Below are 23,137 nucleotides of genomic sequence, written 5' to 3' on the forward strand. Positions count from 1 at the left end.
CTCTGCTACCTCTTAAGCCCTCAAATCCCACTGCAGTCTCCAGAGCATCTCTTTGTGAGGACTGCCAATCTTGAGCTCAAGGCAGCTGAATGCTAAAGGCACTTTGCAAGCTGTGGTGTGGGTGGGCTCGCCAAGGTAGAGTCTACCAGAGGCTGAATCTGCCACCTCCCTGTATCTCCTACCCAAGACTAGGACAAGACGTGGATGGCTTGACTCCCCTGAGTATCCCCATATGCAGGCTCTACAAATAAGAGGCAAAGCAAGGAGAGTTGAAGCCTGGAGGGTCAGTGGGCAAGAGTACTTGCTCTGCAAAGTGAGGACCTGAGTTTAAACCCTCTGCATCCACATAAAAAGCCAGTTATGATGATGTGCATCTTCAGTCCCAGCACTGGGAGACAAAGAAATGCAGATCCTAGGAGTCCGCTGGCCAGGCAAACAATGAGGTCAGTGAGAGACCCTGTCTTAAGGGAAAAGATAGGATAATAAGGGAAGACATCTGACATGGACAGACAGACATACTTACCCACGAGATCACACATGCAGCACACCATTGCACATGCACACAACATACAACAGCAAAGGACAGAGGGAGGGAACAAAAATAAAGTCTTGTAGGGTGGTTGGAAGGATAGGCTATCCATCTGTAAGTATGCGGCAGAGATGCACAGTGGCTCATGCCTATAATCCCAGCACTCAGGAGGATGGCACAGGAGGATTGCTGTGGGTTTGAAGCCTGCCTAGGTTACATAGTAAGTTTCAGGCCAGCCTGAGGTACAGAGTAAGACCCTGTCTCAAAAATAACAACAACAACAAAAAAAAAAGACCAAAACCTTTTGACAAAGAGACATGAATTCCCATCAGAACTGCAGAATGGTCCCTCTGACCAAGGACTTTGAAAGGCCCCATCATCCTAGACCCAACCCAGGAGTCCATGACCTAAGGATCTACTGTGCCCCACACTAAAGTCCAGGGACAACAGCAAATACAAACCATACATCCTTCAGGACAGAAACCTATAGCTGCAGAGAAAGAAACTGTCAAGGTCAATACTGTGATGGTCAGCTCCTCGAGAGAAGGAAGTGAGGCCAGTGAAGAGTGCCACCTCCCCAGTCTGCATCTGTCCCTTAACTTGGAAGCCTTCTGCTTGGAGAGATAAAGAGAGAGAAGTGTAGATCTAGAGAAATCGCTCAGCAAAGCAGGAGGACCTGAGTTCAAATGCCGAGTGCCATGCTTACGCCTGTAACTTCAGCACCATGGAGATGGAGGGAGCAGGAGACTCTCTGGGGTTTTGTGGCCACCAGTCTAGCTCCAGGTTCAATGAGAGATCTGTATCAAGTGAATAATAGGAAGAATGACACAGGGGGACACCCAAAGTCCTTCTCTAGATCAGAACATGCTCAAGGACATACACACACACCACACAGAAATGTGGTAAAAGATAGATTGATAAACGATAGACAGATGACAGATGATACATACATACATATGTACATAGGTATATAGATACACAGGTACATTATAGATTAGATAAATAGATGATAAATAGAAATGAGATACTCCAAAATCTAAAAATATTTCAAAGATAATGAGAACAAAGGAAAGAGTTGAAGAGAGATGTTTTCAGAAAACAAAAATTTTCTAGATTTTTGAAAGACATTGCATTCATGTCAAGAAGGAAGTCAAGTCCTGAGTAGAATAGCTAAAATTAAATTCACACCAAGACTCAGCACAGTAAATACAGAGAAGTTCATGAAAACAAACAGAAGGAAGATGAATCCAGCATATTAGAAGAGGACTCACATAAAGAGGCTTCACTTCTCCCAGGAAAGACAGAGTAGCATTTATGGGTGGTAGGATTCTATATGTAAGTTTTCTCTCTCTCTCTCTCTCTCTCTCTCTCTCTCTCTCTCTCTCTCTCTCATATCTGTTGTTCTTGGCATACACTACATACCTCTACCCAGGAGAGAACTACTGTGCTATCCCTTATTCAGATCAAAAAGAATCTCAGGAAAGAGTTCTGATTGGTCTAGCTAGGAGATGCATACCCATTCTTAGACCAATCAGCTATAGGTAGAAGGGAGAGACCCGAACTGATGATTCCTGCCAGCACCTCAGAACAATAGCAGAGGCGGGAGAGCTGCCTAGCAAAAGGGAGGTGGCAGGATCTAGAGCAGGGTGAGGGTGGAGTGTCCCCGAAGAAAGGAGGGGTGCTGGACAGACAAAATGGTGAGTGCCAAGTTGTTAGAGAGTTCAGATGTCCACTCTAGCACTTCCCGGTCATGTGATCTTGGCCATGTTACTTCACCTTTCTGTGCCATGCTTTCCTTGGCTATCGATGGAGGTACCCTAACAACCAACTTTCAGGGTTATTATGAGAGTTCAGGGAGTTTATACAAAAAAATCTGTCCCAGTGGTGGCTGGCACACAGACAATGCTCCAGATGTGTCAGACATCATCCACTTAGAGTCATGTGACCTTAAAATGAGCCTGAAGAACAGGGTGTCTCACTGATGGCATCACTGACACCTGGGCCTGGCTCTGTCTTTACCCTGTGTACTGTTTTGTAGAATGCTTAACAGCGTCCCCAAACCCTGCCCACCAAATCCCAGAGTAGTAGCAACCCAAACTGTCTCCAGACACTGTAGATGTTCTCCAGAGACCAAAAAAGGAGTGACCTGGGGGTAGGAGGTGTTGGATCTGTGCACAGACCTACCTACTGAGATAGACACACTTAGCTAAGCATGAACTCTGGGCCTTGCCTGTTATCCATGGCATTGATCTTGTTTCCTGGTGCACTGCAATAGCCAACAGAACCAAGGATAAGGAATCTTGGGTGATTGCCCACCCCTTCCGACCTTGCCCTACTCTCCATATATATAGTAGGGCAATAAAGTGAGCATTCAGAAGGGGTAAGAAAAATACAGCCAACAAGAATCCCCACAGCCAAGCGCGTTGTGTTCTCATGATGCAAAGAGACCCCGTGTTGCTACAATGCTTGTGACAGATAAGGGCTGGGATTGGTAGCATGGGCCTTTAATCCCAGCACAGGAAGTAGAGGCAGGCCGATCTCTGTGAGTCTGAGGCCAGTGTGGGCTACATAGAGACTCTGTTTCAAAATGAAAAGGGTACCTGCAAGCTCAAAATGGGGAACAGCAAGCTCTGGGTGGGGGTGGGGTTCAAACATCAAGCTCAGGGAGGGGGAACAGCAAACTCAGGAGTGGGAAACAGCAAGATAATGGGTGTGTGTGAGAGGGTGGGAAAGTGAGACAGACAGACAGACAGAAACAGAGACACAGAAAGAGGCAGAGAAACTACTGCTCCATGTATATAATTTAAGAAACTGAGGCAGGGGAAATCAAGTAACTTGTCCAAACTAAGTTAGCCAGATTTGCACCCCATTTACCCTCTTCCCTTCTTACTTCCCCTACAACAGAGAGAAACTTAAACTCAGCAAATCATTCACAAGGAAACCCTTCCTAAGGACAAGGAGAGGGTTACACTAAGGTCATGAACAAAAGCACCTGGAACCATCTAAACTCTTCCTGCTCATACCTGCCTTGGGTACTCAGGCATGCATGACCTTTCCTGAAGCCACATATCTGGTACAGATGACACCACCACCTCCAGGGCATGCTCACAGTTGGTCAGAGCCTTCTGCATGAGCCTTGTCTCTGGTACTGTGGGCTGAATCTGTGTGTGCAGCTTCCCCTCGGGGTTTAGGGAGAGTGGAACCCAATACTACCATTGGCTTCTCAAAAGGACTCTCTACCACTGGTTCAAAACTGCTCAGTTCAGATTCCATCTTACACCTGTAAGGACGGCCAAGATCAAAAACACTGATGACAACTTATGCTGGAGAGGCTGTGGGGTAAAGGAAACGCTCCTCCATTGCTGGTGGGAATGCAAGCCGATACAGCCCCTTTGGATGTCAGTGTGGTGATTTATCAGAAAATTAGGAAACAACCATCCTCAAGACCCAGCAGTACTACTTTTGGGTATATACCCAAAGGATGCTCAATCATGCTACAAAGACATGTGCTCAACTATGTTCATAGCAGCTTTGTTTGTCACAGCCAGAACCTGGAAACAACCTAAATGCTCCTCGACCGAAGAATGGATAAAGAAAATGTGGTACATTTACACAATGGAGTACTATACAGCAGAAAAATAACGACATCTTGAAATTTGCAGACAAATGGATGGAGCTAGAAAACATCATACTGAGTGAGGTAACCCAGACCCAGAAAGACAATTATTATATGTCCTCACTCATAAGTGATTTTTAAACATAAAGCAAAGAAAACCAGCCTACAAATCACAACCCCAGAGAACCTAGACAACAACGAGGACCCTAAGAGAGACATACATGGATCTAATCTACATGAGAAATAGAAAAAGACAAGATCTCCTGAGTAAGTTGGGAGCATGGTGACCATGGGAGAAGGTTGAAGGGGAGGGGAGAGATAGGGAGGGGAGCAAAGAAAAATGTAGAGCTCAATAAAATCAATTTTAAAAACCTAGAAATAATAGGTTGAGAGGGGAAAAAACTGCTCAGTTCATCCTCCACTTCTCATGATGGATGAAACTCACTTCACATTACATCCCAAAGCTGGACTGGAGATATGGTTCTGTGGGTAGAAGGTTTGCCTAGCGTGCACAAAGCCAGCAGTGATCTGCAGCAGGCTTGTGGCACATGCCTGCCATCCCAGCATTCCAGAGGTAGCGTCAGAAAGATCAGAAGTTCAAGGCTAAAGCTAACCTTGGTTACATAGCAAGCCTGAGGCCAGTCTGGGATATATATGAGCCTGTTAGGTTAAAAAAAAAATCTCCAAGGTGAAGGTGGCATCTTACCCAGGTCTCAGGACACACCAGGACCTGAGTCAATTGGGCCACAGACACGAGTCAGATGCAATTCTCCACAGGAGCCTCATTTCCATAGAAACAAGTTTGGGAGAGCACCTAACACACAGTTTCAAAATAAATGAGTTCACGCAGTTGGCACAAGGCCTACACAGTAGGCCTTCAATAAGCTGAAGACTGGTGTGCATGCTCAAAGGGACAGCGTCCCCAGACGTACTTTCCCTAAGTGTCCCCGAGGAGCCAGATTTCCAGCCTAGATGAGGGCAGCCTGGAGGATTTGCAAATCCTTCATCTCTGCAGAAAGAGCCTGGCCAGGTCCAAATACAGCAAAACACAGCTCGAGGTCACCTAGGGCTTGGCCCTGTGCTGCGGGAGGACCTTCTGTTCCTTCAGCCAATAGTCGCTGAAGTACGAGCCCATTGAGCTGAAGGAGCTGAAGGAGCAGCTCAATGGGCTTGTACTTCAGTGACTATTGGCTGAAGGAACAGAAGGTCCTCCCGCAGCAGCCCTGGTCCCTACGACTTAACTAACCTTTACCAGACACCCTCAGCTCTTCATATAAAATGAGCCTTTAGGCCTGAAACAACCCTGCATGGTGCAGGCAAGTACTAGTGTGACCTGGCAATTGCAATCATCTCCTCTTACACATACAAAACCAGCATGTAAAGTAGAGAAAGCCTATGGTGCCCGAAGACAAGTGAGTGACCGGGCAGTGAACCCAGGAGGAGCCACCCCCAATGGACCTCATTGTCATGTTTCTCCACATGGCAGCCTTCACACATCACCGGGTTGGACACCGTAAAGTCTGAGACCAGCTGGAAAGATAAAAACTCAGTATTTAAAGAAAACCTCCTAGATGGTTCCGAGTTGGCCTGCCAGCCCTCTCCTGTTGTGTATAAAGTAAAACTGGTTCTGAGTTTTACTGCAATTTCCTCATCCAGCCCCAAATTACAATATTGCTCTTCAGACTGTGAAACAATCACCTGGCCAGGCTTAGCTCCCTTTGCTTTGCTGTGTGATGGGGTAGATTGCATTGGCCAGACTCCTTGCTTTCATCCCCACTGAGCTAAGTGAGTTTGGCGTGGTTTCTGGGTGCTGTGTGGATGGACTGGGTTAGCCAGTCTTAAAGGGCCTGCTAACCCTGACCTCTAGCCCCCAGTGTGTGTCAGGTAGCACTCCGTAGGTTCCACAGAAAATCTCATCCTCCCTACCACCTTGTTACCATTCTTGTCTTGCAGATGGGAAAACTGAGGCATGGAGGTTCAGGTCCAACATTCAGTATTATCCCTACTGAATCTTACTGTTGATTATGTGACTTCAGGGTCTGCACTCTCAGGTGCCCAGACATCTGCCCCCCCAAAAAGCCCAACAGAGAAAGGTGCTGAAGTCTCTCCTCTCCTCCCTCCCAGCCTCAGCCAACTTCTTTCAGAATCCAGTGGCCTCCAAAGAGCCTGTGGGTCTCTCTGGGCAGAGACCGTCACATTGAGTCCTCTCTGAAAGCTAATTCGGCCATTTGCTCTGAGTTCCTAGCGGATGCTGTCGTCTCTCAGATTTCAAAGAAGATGAATGCATGGGTTAAATTGGATTAAAAAATTTAATTGAATAAGACTGAACCAGACAGCTTGATGGAAGACTTTGATCCGATAAAGGGAGAAGAGAGATGTGTGCTCCGAGAGCCAGGGTGTGATGTGGAGCTGTCTGGACCTTGTCTAGCCTCTTCTCAGCTGCAGGAAAACCAGTTACGCCAATTATAGATGAGGTGGCCCTAGGGCAGTGTGGGGAAGACGGTCCGAAAGCATTTTCCAAATCACTGTGTCCCAAACAGGCTGACAGCCTGCCCACCCCTCTGTCCATCCCAGCCATTTCCACCAACAGGCCATCTCTGAGCCCCTGAAAGTCAGGGGTCTTGTTTCAGACCTCATGAGACCCCCTACATAGTAACCTAACAGAAGCCCTACCCAAAGATACCTACAGAAGAGCACACACATGGGAAGATAGGGAGATGCCCAGTCTATAAAGCATTTGTTGCACAGCCATGAGGACTTGAGATTGTTCCCCCAGAACATACTTACTTCTTAACGTAATGCAGAAATGGCCGCGTTCCACTGCAACCCCATGCTGGATAGGTGGCGATAGGTGGGTCCCTGGGCTTGCAAGCCAGTCAGCTGAGTTGGTCCAGGCTAAAGAAAAACCCTGTCGCTCTCTGCTCCTCCCTGTTCTAGAGACAGCCGCTTCTTTTCGTGCAGTGCCAGCCTCGTTCCAGAGACACGATGGTGAAGGTCGGAGTGAACGAATTTGGCCGTATTGGACGCCTGGTTACCAGGGCTGCCTTCACTTCTGGCAAAGTGGACGTTGTTGCCATCAATGACCCTTTCATCGACCTCAACTACATGGTCTACATGTTCCAGTATGACTCCACCCATGGCAAGTTCAAAGGCACAGTTAAGGCTGAGAATGGGAAGCTTGTCATCAACGGGAAGGCCATCACCATCTTCCAGGAGCGAGATCCCACCAACATCAAATGGGGGGATGCCGGCGCCGAGTATGTTGTGGAGTCTACCGGTGTCTTCACCACCATGGAGAAGGCTGGGGCCCACTTGAAGGGTGGGGCCAAGAGGGTCATCATCTCCGCCCCTTCTGCCGATGCCCCCATGTTTGTGATGGGTGTGAACCATGACAAGTATGACAATTCCCTCAAGATTGTCAGCAACGCTTCCTGCACCACCAACTGCTTAGCCCCCTTGGCCAAAGTCATCCATGACAACTTTGGCATCGTGGAAGGACTCATGACAACAGTCCATGCCATCACGGCCACCCAGAAGACTGTGGATGGCACCTCTGGGAAGCTGTGGCGAGATGGCCGTGGTGCTGTCCAGAACATCATCCCTGCGTCCACTGGCACTGCCAAGGCTGTGGGCAAAGTCATCCCAGAGCTGAACGGGAAGCTCACGGGTATGGCCTTCCGCGTTCCTACCCCCAATGTGTCCGTCATGGATCTAACATGCCGCCTGGAGAAAGCTGCCAAGTATGATGACATCAAGAAGGTGGTGAAGCAGGCATCCGAGGGCCCACTAAAGGGCATCCTGGGCTACACTGAGGACCAGGTTGTCTCCTGTGACTTTAACAGTGACTCCCACTCTTCCACCTTCGATGCTGGGGCTGGCATTGCTCTCAATGACAACTTTGTAAAGCTCATTTCCTGGTACGACAATGAATTCGGCTACAGCAACAGAGTGGTGGACCTCATGGCCTACATGGCCTCCAAGGAGTAAGAAGCCCGCCCTGGACCACCCATCCCAGCAAGGACACAGCAAGAGAGAGGTCCTCGGCTGCTGAGCAGTCCCTGTCCTAACTAACCCTTAACACTGAGCATCTCCCTCACAGTTTCCATCCCAGACCCCCAGAATAGCAGGAGGGGGCTTAGGGAGCCCTACTCTCTTGAATACCATCAATAAAGTTCATTGCACCCCTCAAAAAAAAGAAAAACCCTGTCCTCTGGACTTCATGCGAATATATTTGTGGGTGCATAGGTCCCAAGGGCAGATTTGTTAGTACACACTGAGTTCCTTGCTGATTAGATGAGCCCTCGTGTTAGAATCCATATTCACAGTTTCCCTTTCAACAGTGTTGCTCAACATCACGAGGTCCACAGATCAGCAGCATCAACACCCCCAGGGAATTTGCCAGAAATTCTGCCACTCAAGGGTTCCCACCTTAGGCGTCTCTGAGGCGAGTTTGCATTTTAAACATTCAGGTGTATGGACGATGGATTCCACGCTCGGCTCTCAGGCCTCTGTGCACGTCACAGTCACCTGAAAAGCCTGCTAGCACCCAGGGCTCAACTTGCCTGCCAAGTCTCTCCTTGAGAATCTCTGGGGTGGGACTCAAGCAGGGGCATTGCGACTGGGGCAGTATCTACTCTGATGTTTTGCTAACTGGGCATAAAGTCTATGGCCTCATCTTTACACCCTGGACCAGTGCTGCTCTCAGCATTGGTTAGAGAAGCTTCCTTTAGCAGTGGACAGTGGTCAATGCAGAGACACAGACCTGGCCAGGGTGCTGAGAATAAGCGATGTTGAGTGATCAGCTCTAAGTGGGATGCCTGCATCATTCCTTCGAGTGCTTGGGGAACATCCCAGAAGAGGAAGCAGAAAGACTGTAAGAAGCATAAATGATGTATGATTTCATTTACATCCAATCCTTTTAAAATGTAAAACAAGGCACAGAGATGGAAATCAGTGTATACCTCGGAGCTGAGCAGCAGGGAGGGTCTGAGTGGGAAAGTCCACAGGAGAATTTTCTGGATTGATGAAAATGTATATTTTTAACCTAGGTGATGGGTACGTAGTATCTACGTTTCTCAAATGATCTCAGAGAGGCAAGTCTCTTGGAGAAGCCCACACCTGTGTTCTCTGGTATTTCCTGCCTCTTTCCTAATTACCTCTCTCCTTCTCTCTCCTTCAAGTTTAAAATCTACATTAAAAATGTCTTTTAATAAACCTAACTCTGCTTCATTAAAAAATAATCTAACTTGAAGGGGTTGGAGAGATGGCTCAGCAGTTAAGAACTTGCTTGCTTGCTCACAGAGGACCTGGGTTTGGTTCCCAATACCCATATCAGGTGACTCACAACCACCTGTAACTTCAGTTGTAGGGGACCCAGCACCCTCTTCTGGCCTCCAGGAATACTGTTCACACATGCACAAACCTACATGCATGCACAAGTACACATACATACATACATACAACTAAAAACAAAAATAAATATTTTTAAAAATCTAACTTGATCTTCAAGACCTGTGCATTTTACTCTGTGAAAATTATGATTACCATTAATGGTAATAATCATTACCATTGATTAGAGGTCAGGAGGAGCAGTGTATGGAAAGGGAATGCATTTCATATACTAATAGAGAGAGGAAGAAGAGGAGGCATCTAGGCATTTGACTTTCTCCATCAGGCTCGGAGCAAGTCGAACAATCTGTCCTGAGGAAAGATAAAAGCCACATGGCAGAGCCTAGATTAATAGAAGCAGGTCAATTTGAGTTTTAAGTCTTCATGCTGTCATTGGTGGGCTGGCAGTCCTGACAAGAAAGCACAACTTCAAATGGTGTCCAGGTGGGGCACATAAATTCATAGAAGACCCGAAAAAGCTTTCTGGGGACCTCAGTCTCTCAGGTAGGCTCACTGCTCATGGCCCACAAATACATGGCTCCTTTAAAAGACCGTTTTATGCAGCAAAGCACTTGAGCAGCCAGCACGCTAGGTAAAAACATCTGCCACTTCTCTGACTCAGCAGCTTCCCAGAGCTGGGGCTGTAAACATGGTCTTCACCTGTTCCCACTGGCACGAGGTTAGGCTCTCAGGGAACCGAGGAGATATAACTAGCTGTTATAGCCTTGCTGTGGCTGGTGTGGCCATTTAAGGTTTGGTTCATGTGGTCTGAGAAGGCTACAGATGCACAAAGGTCAGGTTCAGACCAAGAAAACCTCTAAACAGATAAAATATGTTTGAATCTGTTTAGGTGTGAAGAAAACAAAAAGATAGTGGTATAGACAGTCACAAAAAAAATATTTCAAAAATAATAAAGTATTTGAATATAGAGTAAAGTAATATATTTTAAAAAGCCATATAAGGATGGAAAATACACAAAGATTATGGATCTTATATGGTGCTTTGTTGACTTTGAATTTTTTAAATGCTAACCAACAGAAAACAGTAGCTGCTAAGAGATACTGGATTGTAAAAAATAATACTGAATTAAACCAGCCTATATAGTTTAAGAATGTCCTAACTTCAAAATTGAAGTCAGAAAATATGTTGCATTTGGGGGAGAGTTTATGCCTTTGTTTCCACAGGAAATGAAAAGCTATGGATTCCTTCAAAGTTAATAGAGATCAGATCTGACCAGGGGAGACCTCCTGAAGATCTTGACTACAGACATGAGGGGGAAAAAGAAAACAACAAAGACTCAGTGCAGGTGACATATATGCTGATCCCTTGATAGCTCCAAGACTGAATGAAACATGATAAATCTTGTTGGCTACAGAGTCCTCATGATTTATTATAACACGTCATCCTTTCATATGACATGAGTGGAGATTTATATTACAGTTTGGTCATACAGTCCAAACGGACTTATAAAGTTGACAGGTGCCTTTTACCTGCTCATCAAACAGAAAATCATCTTTAGCTGATTCGTGCACACCGCACCTTCCATACTTGTGTTAATGCAGATATATATATATATATATATATATATATATATGTTACCTTTAAAAGTTTGTGTGTTTTCAGAAAAAAAGAACAAAAAGATGTAAAGTTTATAAAGTAGAGAGACATAAAAACTTAAGTTGTTTATCTAAAAAAACTGTTTTAAAGTCTAAAAAGATATTTTTAAGTTGGTAATACAAGTAATGGTAGAAAGTGGTTTAGTTTTAAAACTTTGGGTTCATCAAGATAGGATAGATAATAGAATAATTTTCTTAAAATTTGCCAAGAACAAATGACTGGACATTGTGAATGTAATTCTTACCTAGTAATTGTTCTTACTGTCCATACAGTTTTACTGTGTTAGAATTTTAAAAAAAAACGAACTTTTCCTTTTTATGAGACAAAAAGAGGGAAATGATGGGGAATATTTGTATACTGTGTGAAGATTTGCTGTGATTGGTGTAATAAAAATCTGAATGATCAATAGTTAGGCAGGAGAGGATAGGCAAGGAGTTAGAATTTCTCTAAGATATGTTATTTGTGGCTATTGTGAAGGGTGTTGTTTCTCTTATTTCTTTCTCAGCCCATTTATCATCTGTGTAAAACAGGGTTACTAATTTTTTTTTGAGTTAATCTTGTATTCTGCTACATTACTGAAGGTGTTTCTGAGTTGTAGTTCTTTGGTAGAATTTTTTGGGATCACTTATGTGACCCCAAACTATTATATCATCAGCAATCAGTGAGAGTTTGATTTCTTCTTTTCCAATTTGTATCTCCTTGATCTCCTTTTGTTGTCTCATTGCTCTAGCTAGGACCTCAAGAACTATATTGAGTAGATATGGAGAAAGTGAACAACCTTGTGGTGAAGGAGACCAAGCTAAGATGAAGAGCTGCCTACCTCCAGAATTAAGTAGATAAATTCTTTAGGTTGTTGAAGCCACTGTGAGTCAGGCACCAATCTTCCTATAAACGAAAGCATCCCTGAGGACCTCCAGGCAGAATGTGAGGTCATCATCGCGAGATGACGGAGCTGTCTGACAGGCTCAACTAAGCCCTCACACATTTCGGTTCTCTCCTCCAACCCCTCCACCCACCTCTGCAAGAAGCTTGACCTCTCAACAGTGAAAACAGTGGGTGGGGAAGGCTCCCCTTTAACTATCGTACAGATAATACAGACAGTGCCCAGGCTATAACAGTTCAATGATGGCATGAAATCATGTCCACACAGCTTTTGGGTTTAAGTAAAGTATGCAATAAATGGCACAAGACAGTCCCTCTATTATATAAGCTTTATGTTAGATGACATTGCTCAACTGTAGGCCAATGTGTTGGACCATGTTTACGATAAGCTACTCTGAACTATGATATTCAGTAACTCGGATATATTAATACACATCTGTAGCTTACTATATTTTCAATTTACTATGGGTTAGCTTATCAGAATGCTAGTCTATCCTAAATAAAGAAGCATATGTACAGGCCAGGCTAACATAGCTGGTTATCCCAGATCACCTGCGTGGAGGATGTGGTCCACCCACAACACTCCAATATGTGAAAGATGGAGCAGGGAACTGAGTTCAGGCTGATACAAAGTCAGAAGAATTACTACTGGCTATATAGGGAGGGGGCACAAGCCAAGGAGTCCACAGTCTCTAGAAACTAACAAAGGCATGAACATGGGTTCTGTCTTGGCTCTAACCCAAGGAACACGGGCCTGCATTGCCTTCATTTTAGCTCAAAGAAAGGAGGAGGCCAGGTCCTGCCACCAGAGTTTAGAGTTTGGGTCAACAGCCAGCAGAGAGCAGAATCCTCCATCTTTCTATACACATCTCTCCAAGTTTCTAATGTTCATACACCTTCTTGTTGTGGGTATATGTGTACGTGTGTGTGCACAGTGTGTGCAAATGTAGGTCAGAGGTCAGCATCAGACGTCTTCATCAGTTGTGCTCCACCTCAATTATGCTTCATTTATTTGTATGTATATGGTGTGTGTGTGTGTGTGCGCGCATGCGTGTGTGCGTGCGTGTGTGCGTGCAAGAGAGAGAGAGTCCATGCTCCTGTCCAGGCCAGAGGAGAACATCGGGTACCCTGCCCTATTACCCGCCACCATATTGTTTTGAGGCAGAGTCTCTTGCTGAATCCATAGCTCACTGTGTCAGTGAGACCGGATGGCCAGGGAGTTCCCAGAATCTACCTTTCTCTGCGCTGGAGTTACAAGAGCTCACACAGCCATGCCCACCCTTTTCCATGGAGCTGTGGATCTGAACTCAGCCCCTCCTGCTTACAGAGCAGGGCTTTCCTAGCTGAGCCGGCCCGCCAGCTGTCACTCAGCTTCTTCTAGCATCTTTCCGCTATGGCCTAGCTCTTGCTGCCCAGCAAACGCTCTGTGTGCACCTGCTGTTCCGATAGCACTCACTGTGCATCCCAGTTTACGTAATGAATTATACTATATAGACACTGACCTTGAACAAATGATTGAAAATGTGGCACTGAGAGAGAACATTCCAGAGGAAGAAGCCACAAACCCTCCTTGACCGCATGCCAATGCTTTTGAGTCACAAACAAACTCAGACAACAAGATGTGCCACGGGCTGCTGGGGTCTGGCCTCGCTCACCCTTCTGCCCCACCACAGCAGCCTCCTCAGCCCAAGGATGAGCTCACAGCATCCAGAGATGTGGATCTATAAAACCTCACTCATGTCCTGCTCCGGCCTCAAACCAAACTGCCCACTCCATCCTCCCTGAGCAGAATCTGTGCACTTAAAAGCATCACGTGGGACCAAGTCAAGGTCATTAACGACCAGACTGGTGTCACAAACGGGTTCTGCCCCCACCCTCCAGATCCTCCACGGCCCTGAAACTTACAAGAAAGCTGAGAGTTTGGGTTTCCATTTCTGTGCTGGGGCTGGGTTTGCCTGCAGTTGTCCCAGCACGCACCACATGCACGCAGGCACGCTTGCAGGCCCGCACGCACACAGGCTAACTTCAGGAGGCCTGAGAATGTCACCTTGCAAGAGAGTCCTGGAAACTTGGCCTGGGGCTAAAACAGCTTGTAAACTCAGCCCAAGGTTAGCCAGGGATAGTTGGTTTCCCTAGCAGGTGAGGGCAATCAGGCTCTGGGCAGAGGCTCAGCTGTCATTTGATAGAGGCACTCACGGTTCAGCTTGCATCGAAAACCCATCAGTAGATCATCCTATTCCCAGTTTTCTAGTTCTTCAGCCAAGGAGCTGAATGCTATAGAGCAGGAATAGTCCATCCCAACATGCCCTGTTTAAAAGATCAGACCTGCAAGCTGGGTGTGGTGGTGCACACCTTTAATTCCAGCACTTGGGAGGCAGAAGCAGGCAGATCTCTCGGAGTTCGAGGTCAGCCTGGTCAACAAAACAAGTTCCAGGAGAGCCAGGGCTATTGAAAAAAATCAGACCTGTAGAAACTGAGACAGATAACAAATTAGTAGTGTTATTTGAGCCTCTGTATTATGAGAAAATTTGCTATGCAGCAGTTCTTAACGAACACGTGAACATCTCTTGCCAAATCAGAATGCACAGTCATATGGAAAACTGTGATTGGTACTGTTTTAACCACCTGTAGGCCAATCACTGAACCCAGAAGTCTATATACAAATGGTTGTTTCAGCCAGCAGGCAGAGTGGGACACTGCGACAATTCTTCCTACAAATGAAAGAGAGGAAGAGGGGTCCTCCCTTGAAAGCAATGCTAGAGACAAAAGCACTATCTCCCACCCTTGCCTGTCCCTCTCTCTTGGCCACGATGATGTCCTATGGTGATGCCAAAGTTGTGAACCTGCTAAAGACTCTCTGCCAGCAGCCAAGATGGTAGCTGCGCTAGGTTTTCCAATGGCCCAGCCAGTCTCCACGGAAGTTGGAATGCTTTGTCCACTGAAACCTTAAGTCCCTTCATTACTTCAGTACCCTCTCTATGACCATATCATTTGACCCCTAGCTTGAAGAACTAAGTGTTATCCTCATGACAGATCCTGAACTGAGCCACCAAATGACTCAACCTTGGGCCCAGGGATTGTGTCTGAACACAGTTCATGCTTCCGTGGGGCATTTAGCTAAGCTGTTCTTAGTCAGGTGGTGGTGCACATCTTTAATCCCAGGACTCAGGAGACAGAGGCAGACGGATCTCTGTGAGTTCAAGGCCAGCCTGATCTACAGTGTAAGTTCCAGGGCAGACTCCAAAGCTACAGAGAAACCCTGTTTCAAAAGAAAGAAAGAAAGAAAGAAAGAAAGAAAGAAAGAAAGAAAGAAAGGAAGGAAGGAAGACGATTCTAATCTTGAATATGTTAAAATTGTGTGAGGAGCTTCAAATAATTATACAGGTGGCCAGCACCCCCCCACACACAATAATTCTATTAACTGCTCAAGAATTAAGGCTTGGCTGTGTATGTCTTTCATTTTTTTCCCAGAAGAATCCAGAATAAGAGGGAAAGCTAAAACCTCTCCTTTGGTCTGCAATGAAGTTTGCTTCCAGATCAGTTGTATTCGGCAGAGGTGGCCGAGGCCACTTTGACAGCCCCACCATCCCTCCGCATCCTTTGTTTTTCACCAGTGGCTTCTGTTCATTTTACCATCCAACCATCTCTAGCTGTGGCACCAGGCCAGCCTTGATGCCACAGCCGGGCACAGCCCATCTGCATCTCCGCAGGAACCTCCCAGAAGCCTCCCCAGTCCCTTCCTCCTGCTCCTTGTTTCTCCACTCAGCACCCAGAGCAATCCTTCCAAAACCTCAATCAGATGATACCTCAGCTTACAAGCCAACCTGCTGTGGCAGCTCAGGTTTGGGATCCCAGCAGTTAGTTGGGAAGAGGGATTGTGAATTCCAGATCAGCCTGGGCTCCATGGTGAGTTGAAGATTAACCTGTGATATGCTGTATAAATGTGTGTGTGCATTTAGGCAGACCTTATAACTAACATATTATTACTAATATATAACTACATATTATATGATGGATGCCCAGTGACACTGAAATTTAGCTCCCCCCCCCCCAAGGGCCTGCATCCCTCTCCAGGGTCACCAACTCATAATCTCCCAGGTGCCCAATGAGCTTAGATCTCTCCCCACAGAAGTTTCTAGAAGTCTGTGTTCCGGGTCTTCACTGCCAACGCCTTAGCTGTGTGTACCTAATGGGCACTTGTAAGGTGGTAAGCACTAGTGAGAAGCAGAGTTTCCGATACTGGGGGTTGAACCCAGGCCCTCTCAAGTGTTGGGTGAGTGCTCTACCGCTCAGCAACAGCCCCAGCCCTCATTTGACTTTTCATCTTGATAAGTAGCCCAGGCTACCCTTGAACTGATACGAACTTGAAATCCTCCTGCCTCGCTCAGTCTCCCAAGCAGCTGGGGTTATAGGCCTGCACCACTAGGCAGAGCTCAGATTGTTTATACATCTGTTTGTTCCTTTGTGTTTGTACACATGGGTGTGAAAGTCGGAGGACAGCTTGAAGCTTGCAGGGGTCAGTTCTCTCTTTCCGTTTCCCCGGGATCTAACTCAGGTTGTCAGGATTGGTGGCAAGTGATTAGTGATCAGGATTAGTGGCGCTGAGCCATCTCATCCTCCTGAGCTCAGAATTTCCAGGGTTATGCAATTTGAATTCGCTTGAACTTAAATGGCCAGCTGAGGCTAACAACAGTACCTGGATTTCAATAATGCCAACTTTTCTTCCTCAGCCATTCAGTGCAGTGCTGCTCTCGGGGCGAAGAGCGGTCTGGAATCTCATTCTGCCCCCTGCCGGCCGTGTGCTGGAGCTGCACCCTGTTGAGATCTCCTTTTCAAATAATGAGATGCGTGGAAATTCCTGAAGAGGGCACTGAATGGATGCTGCGAAGGGCAGTGACTGCGCTCCCCTCTTCCAGGGCTAGCTTCTCAACCCCCAGACATGGCGGACCCCAGGGGCTCCTCCGGGGAAGTCACCAGTCCCAAGGAAAGGCTTCGTGGGGGTTGTTTTCTGCTCTCCAGCTGGGCTGCAGACCTGGGTGCTGAGAGGTCCCCACAGCACTGCAGACTCAACCAAGAGACTCTCTCTTGCTGTAGCCCTGAGCTACAGACTTTTCCTTCATATTTGTCGGGGGTTGCATGAGTGAGTATATGTTCACATGTGTGCTTTTTTAGTGCACACACGTGTGTGAGCGTGCTTGTGGAGGCTATCTGGTGGCTCCTTCTGTCAGTCTCCTCTTTGTTTTTAGAGGTCTCTCATTGAACCGGTCTCTCATGGAACAGGCTTTCCTGTGTCTGTTTCCCCAGCACTAGGACCGTAGGCCTGGGCCGGTACACCCAGTGTACCGTGTAGGTACTGAGATTTGAACTCAGGTCCTCAGGCTTGCAGGCTGAGGACTTTCCCAAGTGAGCAGTCTCCTCGGACCTCCTTTCCCTCTTATTTTGAAACAGTCTCACAAAGTTGCTGACGCTAACCTTGAACTCACTCTGAAAACCAAGTGGTCTTCGACCTTGCAATCCTCCTGCCTCAGCTTTCTGCACCACCAGGCCCAGCTTCTTCATTCTCTTCACATATCCATCTGCGACACATGAAACTTACCGAATTAGCGATTTTCAACTGTGACGATGCTCGGTCCACATCTTTATGGGGCCTATCACTGTCACCCAACGCTAGAATTTATTCCCCCTCCCAAACTGAAGCCTTATGTCCAGTAAATAACTCCCCATTTGCCTGTTCCCCAGCCCTGGAAAATACCATTCTACCTTTTTCTGTACAAACCTGATTACTCTGGGGATCTTATATAAGCAACTGTCCTTGGCATGCAGCTTATCCCATCGTGTAACACTGTTATGGCGTGTGTTAGAATTTCTTCACTTTTACTATTCTTCTATACGTGACGCCGTAATTTGTTTACCTAGACACTTGGGTCACCTCCCCCCACTGGCTCTCGAAGCAGTGCTGATCTCAGGGGTACCAATACTGGTTCACTCTCAGTTCTTTTGAATAACGGCGCACAGGGGGACTTGCTGAACCTCCCCCCTATTTGTAATATTTGAGAGTTTGCCTTACCTCTTTTCATAGCCGCTGAATAGGTGTCACCTGAAACTCCCTACCAGGTATTGGTTGGCTAGCTGTCACACGTGGGTCCCCTGGGCCTGTAGCTGTTGTTCCTCCAATCTGCTCCTGTCTCAAAGTTTTCTTTGTCTCTTAACATTTCATCCCTTTGCCTGGCTAATTCTATATGATGTTTTCCCAGCTCACATTACAGCTGTGACTTGTGTCCCCAGAGTGGTCCCTAACTGGTATAATATTTAATAAATGTTGTGTTTTCCACGGAAATTAATCAGCAGGCTGACTGTACGCCGTCCACAGCCATCTGGGCCACAGCCACTCACAACCGCAAGCTCACTGCTCTTCTGGGGTATTTGAGTTCACTTATGGGGTGGAGGTTCTCTGGTTTGGAGGCACAGACCTGCTGTATAGCCCAGAATGACCTCAAATTTACAATCCTCCTGCTTCAGCCTCCCTAGTGCAAGGATTCCGAGCCTGGCTCACAGCTCTCATCTCTGATCTGCGTGTACTGTGATAGTGGTTCTGGGGAAGCAGACGCAGGAAGAACCCAGGGGCCCACTGGCCAGCCAGTCTAGCCCACGGGTGAGTTCCGGGTTCAGTGAGATCTCTGTCTCGCTCAAGTGGAGAGTTGTTTAGGATGACAGCTGTTGTCACCCTCTGTCTCCACATGGCCATGTGAGCATGTACACTCACACACGTACCACACACCAAGTCATCTACCCGGACTTTGTTCCCTGGGTCGTGGAGGAGTAAGGGGACTTTTCCCTTAAAAGAGTTTCCTGGTGGGTTGTTCCTCTGAGCCTCTCCTTCCTCCCTGTGCTCCCTGCGCCTCAGCCTGGAAACCCGGTGCCCATCGGAGTGCCAATGAGCTGCCGTGGCCATCAGATATGAGCCTATCAGCCCATCTGCAAACCCCTCAGGGCCCTGCTATTCATTCTTCCCTGCACAGCCTCCTCATTGTGCTCTCCAGAGGCTTCTGCCATCCACAGTAAAATCATCAGGGTGGGGTCCTGTATTGGTAAATTCCTGTGCTTCACCAGGTGCCCTAGTGAGGCCCCCAGTTAAAAAATGGCTTGCAAGGCAAATGGATAAAGCTAAAAATGTCATTTTGAGTGAGGTAATGAAGATCTAGAAAGACAATTATCACATGTACTCACTCATAAGTGGTTTTTAAACATAAAGCAAAGAAAACCAGCCTATAAATCACAATCCCAGAGAACCTAGACAACAATGAGGACTCTAAGAGAGACATACATAGATCTAATCTACATTGTAAGTAGAAAAAGACAAGATCTCCTGAGTAAATTGGAAGCATGGGGACTTTGGGAGAGGGTTGAGGAGGAGGGAAGAGGCAGGGAGGGGAGAAGAGAAAAATGTAGAGCTCAATAAAAATCAATTTTAAAAAATGGCTTGCCAATAGAGGGTTCAGAAAAGAAAAGTACAGACCATACATACCTAAGCCCTGAGATCACCAAACTGTTCAAATACCTCACAGTGTGTGCAAGTAGCCATAGCTTCCCCCAATCCTCTCTAGATGACTTCTGTTACCTAATGTAGGTGGAGTTTCGCTGTGTCCTGGCAGCCGCTCCCAAATAACCACTCAGAGACTTAATATTAATTATAAATGCTCGGCTGATAGCTCAGGCCTATCACTAGCTAACTCTTACATTTTTAAATTAACTAGTATTTCTTATCTACCCTCTCTCACGGGGCTGTACCTTCTTTTAACTCGCAAGTTCTTCTTGCTTCTCTCTGCACCCCTCAGCCACTCTTTTGACTAACTCCACCTTCTTCTTCCCAGAATTCTCCTAGTCCGACTGCCCACTCTCTCTGGTCAGCTCTTTATTGGCCGATGAGAGTAATACATATTTACAGTGTACAAAACGGTTCCACAGCCACCTAATACTGTGCAGTCACTATGTAAATAGTTGTCACACTGTATTGCTAGGTGGCAATGAGAAAAAAGGCCCATGCCATGCACTGTTGGTTGGACCTGAAGACATGAAACCATAGCTGTGGAACCATGGCAGCTACAGCAACAGAATCCACAACGAACACTCAGGTGTGTGTGAATGTGTCTGTGTGTCTGTGTGTGACACAAGAGTGAACAACTGTGGGTGCCCATGTGCCGTGTGCTGAAGTCACATGAGGAAGATGGGTGTCCTCCTCTTTCACTGTTTGCTTTACTGCCATGGCAACAGAGCCTGTCACTGAATGGGATTCATGAAACTTGCTGTTTCAGCCCATCTGCCCTGACATCAAGCACCCAGGATCTGCCCTCTCTATCCAACAAAGCTGTGCTTATAGGCACGTGTGGTTATACCTGTATTTTATGTAGCTGCTGGGGATTCAAAGGTTCTTCATTGCATACCAAATGATATCACCCACGGTCATCTCCCAGCCCTTTCCTAAGGGGATTCAGACCTGAGATATTCAACACCACCCACGGATGAGGACCCAAGGTGACAGTGTTGTTCAGCCATCAAACTGGCAAAGATCCTATGTCTGGAAATCTGAGACAAAGAGCTGACCCTCTTGTTTATAAAGTGTTTGTCCAAACAAAATGAAAGGAGCAGTAGTTCAGACCAAAAAAAAAAAAAAAAAAAACTGGGCGTAAGTGGACAGAGTCAGCAAAGAAAGGAATGGAAATGAAGATGAGGTTTACAAAACATATCACTCAGTTTATGAGGAAAAACTCTGACCAAAACTTTACCAGTGTGCGGATAAGGTCGCAGTGAGCAGTTTGTGAGGAGACATGTCACCAAGCCCACGTGGGAACTTGGGCAGAATCTGTGAGAACCGAATGTACCCTGTTAATACCTCAGCCGCTGTCTCACTTCTGCGAACACATTTAACTGATACCACTGTGCCGGCATAAGAAGGTTTGTCAGGTGGTGGTGGCGCACGCCTTTAATCCCAATTCTCGGGAGACAGAGACAGGGAGATCTCTGTGAGTGTGAGGACAGCCTGAAGTACAGAGTGAGTTCCAGGATAGCCAGGGCTACATAGAGAGGCCTTGTCTTGTCTTGAAAAAAAAATCAAAAAGAAGAATAGGAAGAAGAAGAAGAAGAAGAAGAAGAAGAAGAAGAAGAAGAAGAAGAAGAAGAAAGAAGAGGAGGAGGAATGTCAGGAGCCGTTTCCCCAAAAAATTATTACAGGAACCATTGTCCTGGGGAGTCTGCAGAGAACCCCACTTCCCAATTGTATTGAGAATTGTTTTCTTGGCAGAGCCTACCCCACACCCAATTATCTGTTAATAGAGAGCTATCTGTTAGCGGAACCCGCCCCACATTCCAAACTATCTAGAGAACTAGGTGTGTCAACTTGTGAACTCCTGGCCAAGGAATCGTGACCTATCGTAACCTCCTGGCCTACGTGACCGATATGGACCACGCGGCAAGAGCCCAGGCTCCTGCCCCCCCCCCCAATTCCTCATCCTATATAAGCTGTAACCATACTCTAATAAACGGAGGCTTTGACAAGAACCCCGCTTGGCCTCCTTCCTCTTTTCCTGCCCACATCTTCCAGATAGTGCCTCTCCGGGACCCTGGAATTACTGACCAGCCAGGCGGGTTACAACCCTAGACTGAGTGACCTGCCACGGCGGTCTACAGAGGAAGAGGAAGGAGGAGGAGAAGGAGGAAGAGGAGGAGGAGGAGGAGGAGGAGGAGGAGGAGGAGGAGGAGGAGGAGAAGAAGGAGAAGAAGAAGAAGAAGAAGAAGAAGAAGAAGAAGAAGAAGAAGAAGAAGAAGAAGCAGCTTTAGAACACCAACATTCACCACACCACAGCATTGCCTAAAACAGCACAAATTCCGGAAAAGCCCACTTTACACTGAAATCACAACGACTCTGGGGCAATAGCTTCAAAAACACAAAGTGTTGAGTTCAGATCCCCAGCACTTACATAAAAATAAATGCAGGCAGTCTTGACACCATAACTTGAGTGTACCTTAACCCAGCACTGGGGAGGCAAATACAAGAGGCTTGTGACCAGAAAGGCGAGATAAATCAGTGAGCTTATGGTTCAGCGAAAGGGCCTTTCTAAAAGATCCCAATGGAGCTCTGGTGAGGACAGCAGCAGATAAAGGTACTCACGTCAAGAAAGGTGACCTGAGCTCAATCCCCAAGACATGACTGTTGGAAGCAGGAAAAAAAATTCTTTCAAGTTGTCCTCTGACTTCTGACCTCCACATATAGTAAATAAAAATAGATGTAGAAGACCCTTTAAATAAGTGGAAAAATTAAAGAAAAATTTTTCATTGAACAATTGAAAAATATACCCAACTTTGACCTTCGGCATACACACACACAACAACATATACACACATACACACACACAATGTGTACACACATACAGGCCCACTACTTTGTAGAATACATACAGATGAAAATAGCCTTGTATGGCTGAAGATGTAGCCCAGCTGGACAGCATCTTCCTGGCAAGCTCAAAGCCCTGGGTTTGGTCCCTAGTACCACATAAATAGAGTGGTATTAATAACCCCAGCACTTAGTTTCTGTTTTAGCTCACTTTTAATTGACTTTAGATTTATTTTATTTTGCGTACATGTGTATGTGTGTGAGCACTCACGTGCAAATACCCACAGAGGCTAGAAGAGGACATCAGATCCTCTAGAACTGGAGTTATAGGTGGCTGTGGGTACTGGGAACCAAACTCTGGTCGTCTACTAGAGCAGCAAGTGCTCTTAACAGCTGAGCAATCTTTCCAGCCCACTTTTAGTTTTTCTATTAACATTTTGTTAAGGTGAAAAATAATGGGTTACCGCCAGAACAAGATGGGCTGATCATATTACTGAAGACACCACCCTCTTTGGTTGCAGAACAGTAAGTCAGGCTGGAACTGAGCAGCTCCCGCAAGCTGGCCAGCTTTCCCGGTGCTGGGCGGTGCTCTTCAGGCTGCTGAGGGAGGGATGGTACCCAAATGTGACCGCGAATGCTCCCATACCAACCCGCAGGCCAGACAAGTGCCCTGGTGGAAGAGCGGTGCCCTGGTAGAAGAGCGGCACCCTAACCAACA

General features: G+C 46.6%; 1 protein-coding gene across 2 annotated transcripts; it reads left to right on the forward strand.

Annotated features, from left to right (window-relative positions):
* The first annotated feature begins 7,235 nt into the window (after positions 1 to 7,235).
* On the forward strand, positions 7,236 to 8,132 carry LOC121457820 (glyceraldehyde-3-phosphate dehydrogenase-like). Of its 2 annotated transcripts, XM_041666848.1 has the most exons (2): positions 7,236 to 7,253; positions 7,308 to 8,132. In XM_041666848.1, the coding sequence occupies exons 1-2, from the start codon at positions 7,251 to 7,253 to the stop codon at positions 8,130 to 8,132; spliced, it is 828 nt and encodes a 275-aa protein (XP_041522782.1). In that variant the 5' UTR covers positions 7,236 to 7,250. The 2 variants fall into 2 exon arrangements, with proteins under 2 accessions (XP_041522782.1, XP_041522781.1); XM_041666847.1 differs by having other exon boundaries at positions 7,236 to 8,132.
* Positions 8,133 to 23,137: the final 15,005 nt, after the last annotated feature.

The sequence above is a fragment of the Microtus oregoni genome, unplaced genomic scaffold, assembly GCF_018167655.1.
Source record: "Microtus oregoni isolate MIOR12 unplaced genomic scaffold, Mior012 000016F_ref0000370, whole genome shotgun sequence".
Classification (NCBI taxonomy): domain Eukaryota; kingdom Metazoa; phylum Chordata; class Mammalia; order Rodentia; family Cricetidae; genus Microtus; species Microtus oregoni.

Excerpts from the sequence above, each read along its gene's own strand:
- LOC121457820 (XM_041666847.1), top strand. The coding sequence starts at position 7,251 with ATGGTCTACATGTTCCAGTATGACTCCACCCATGGCAAGTTCAAAGGC.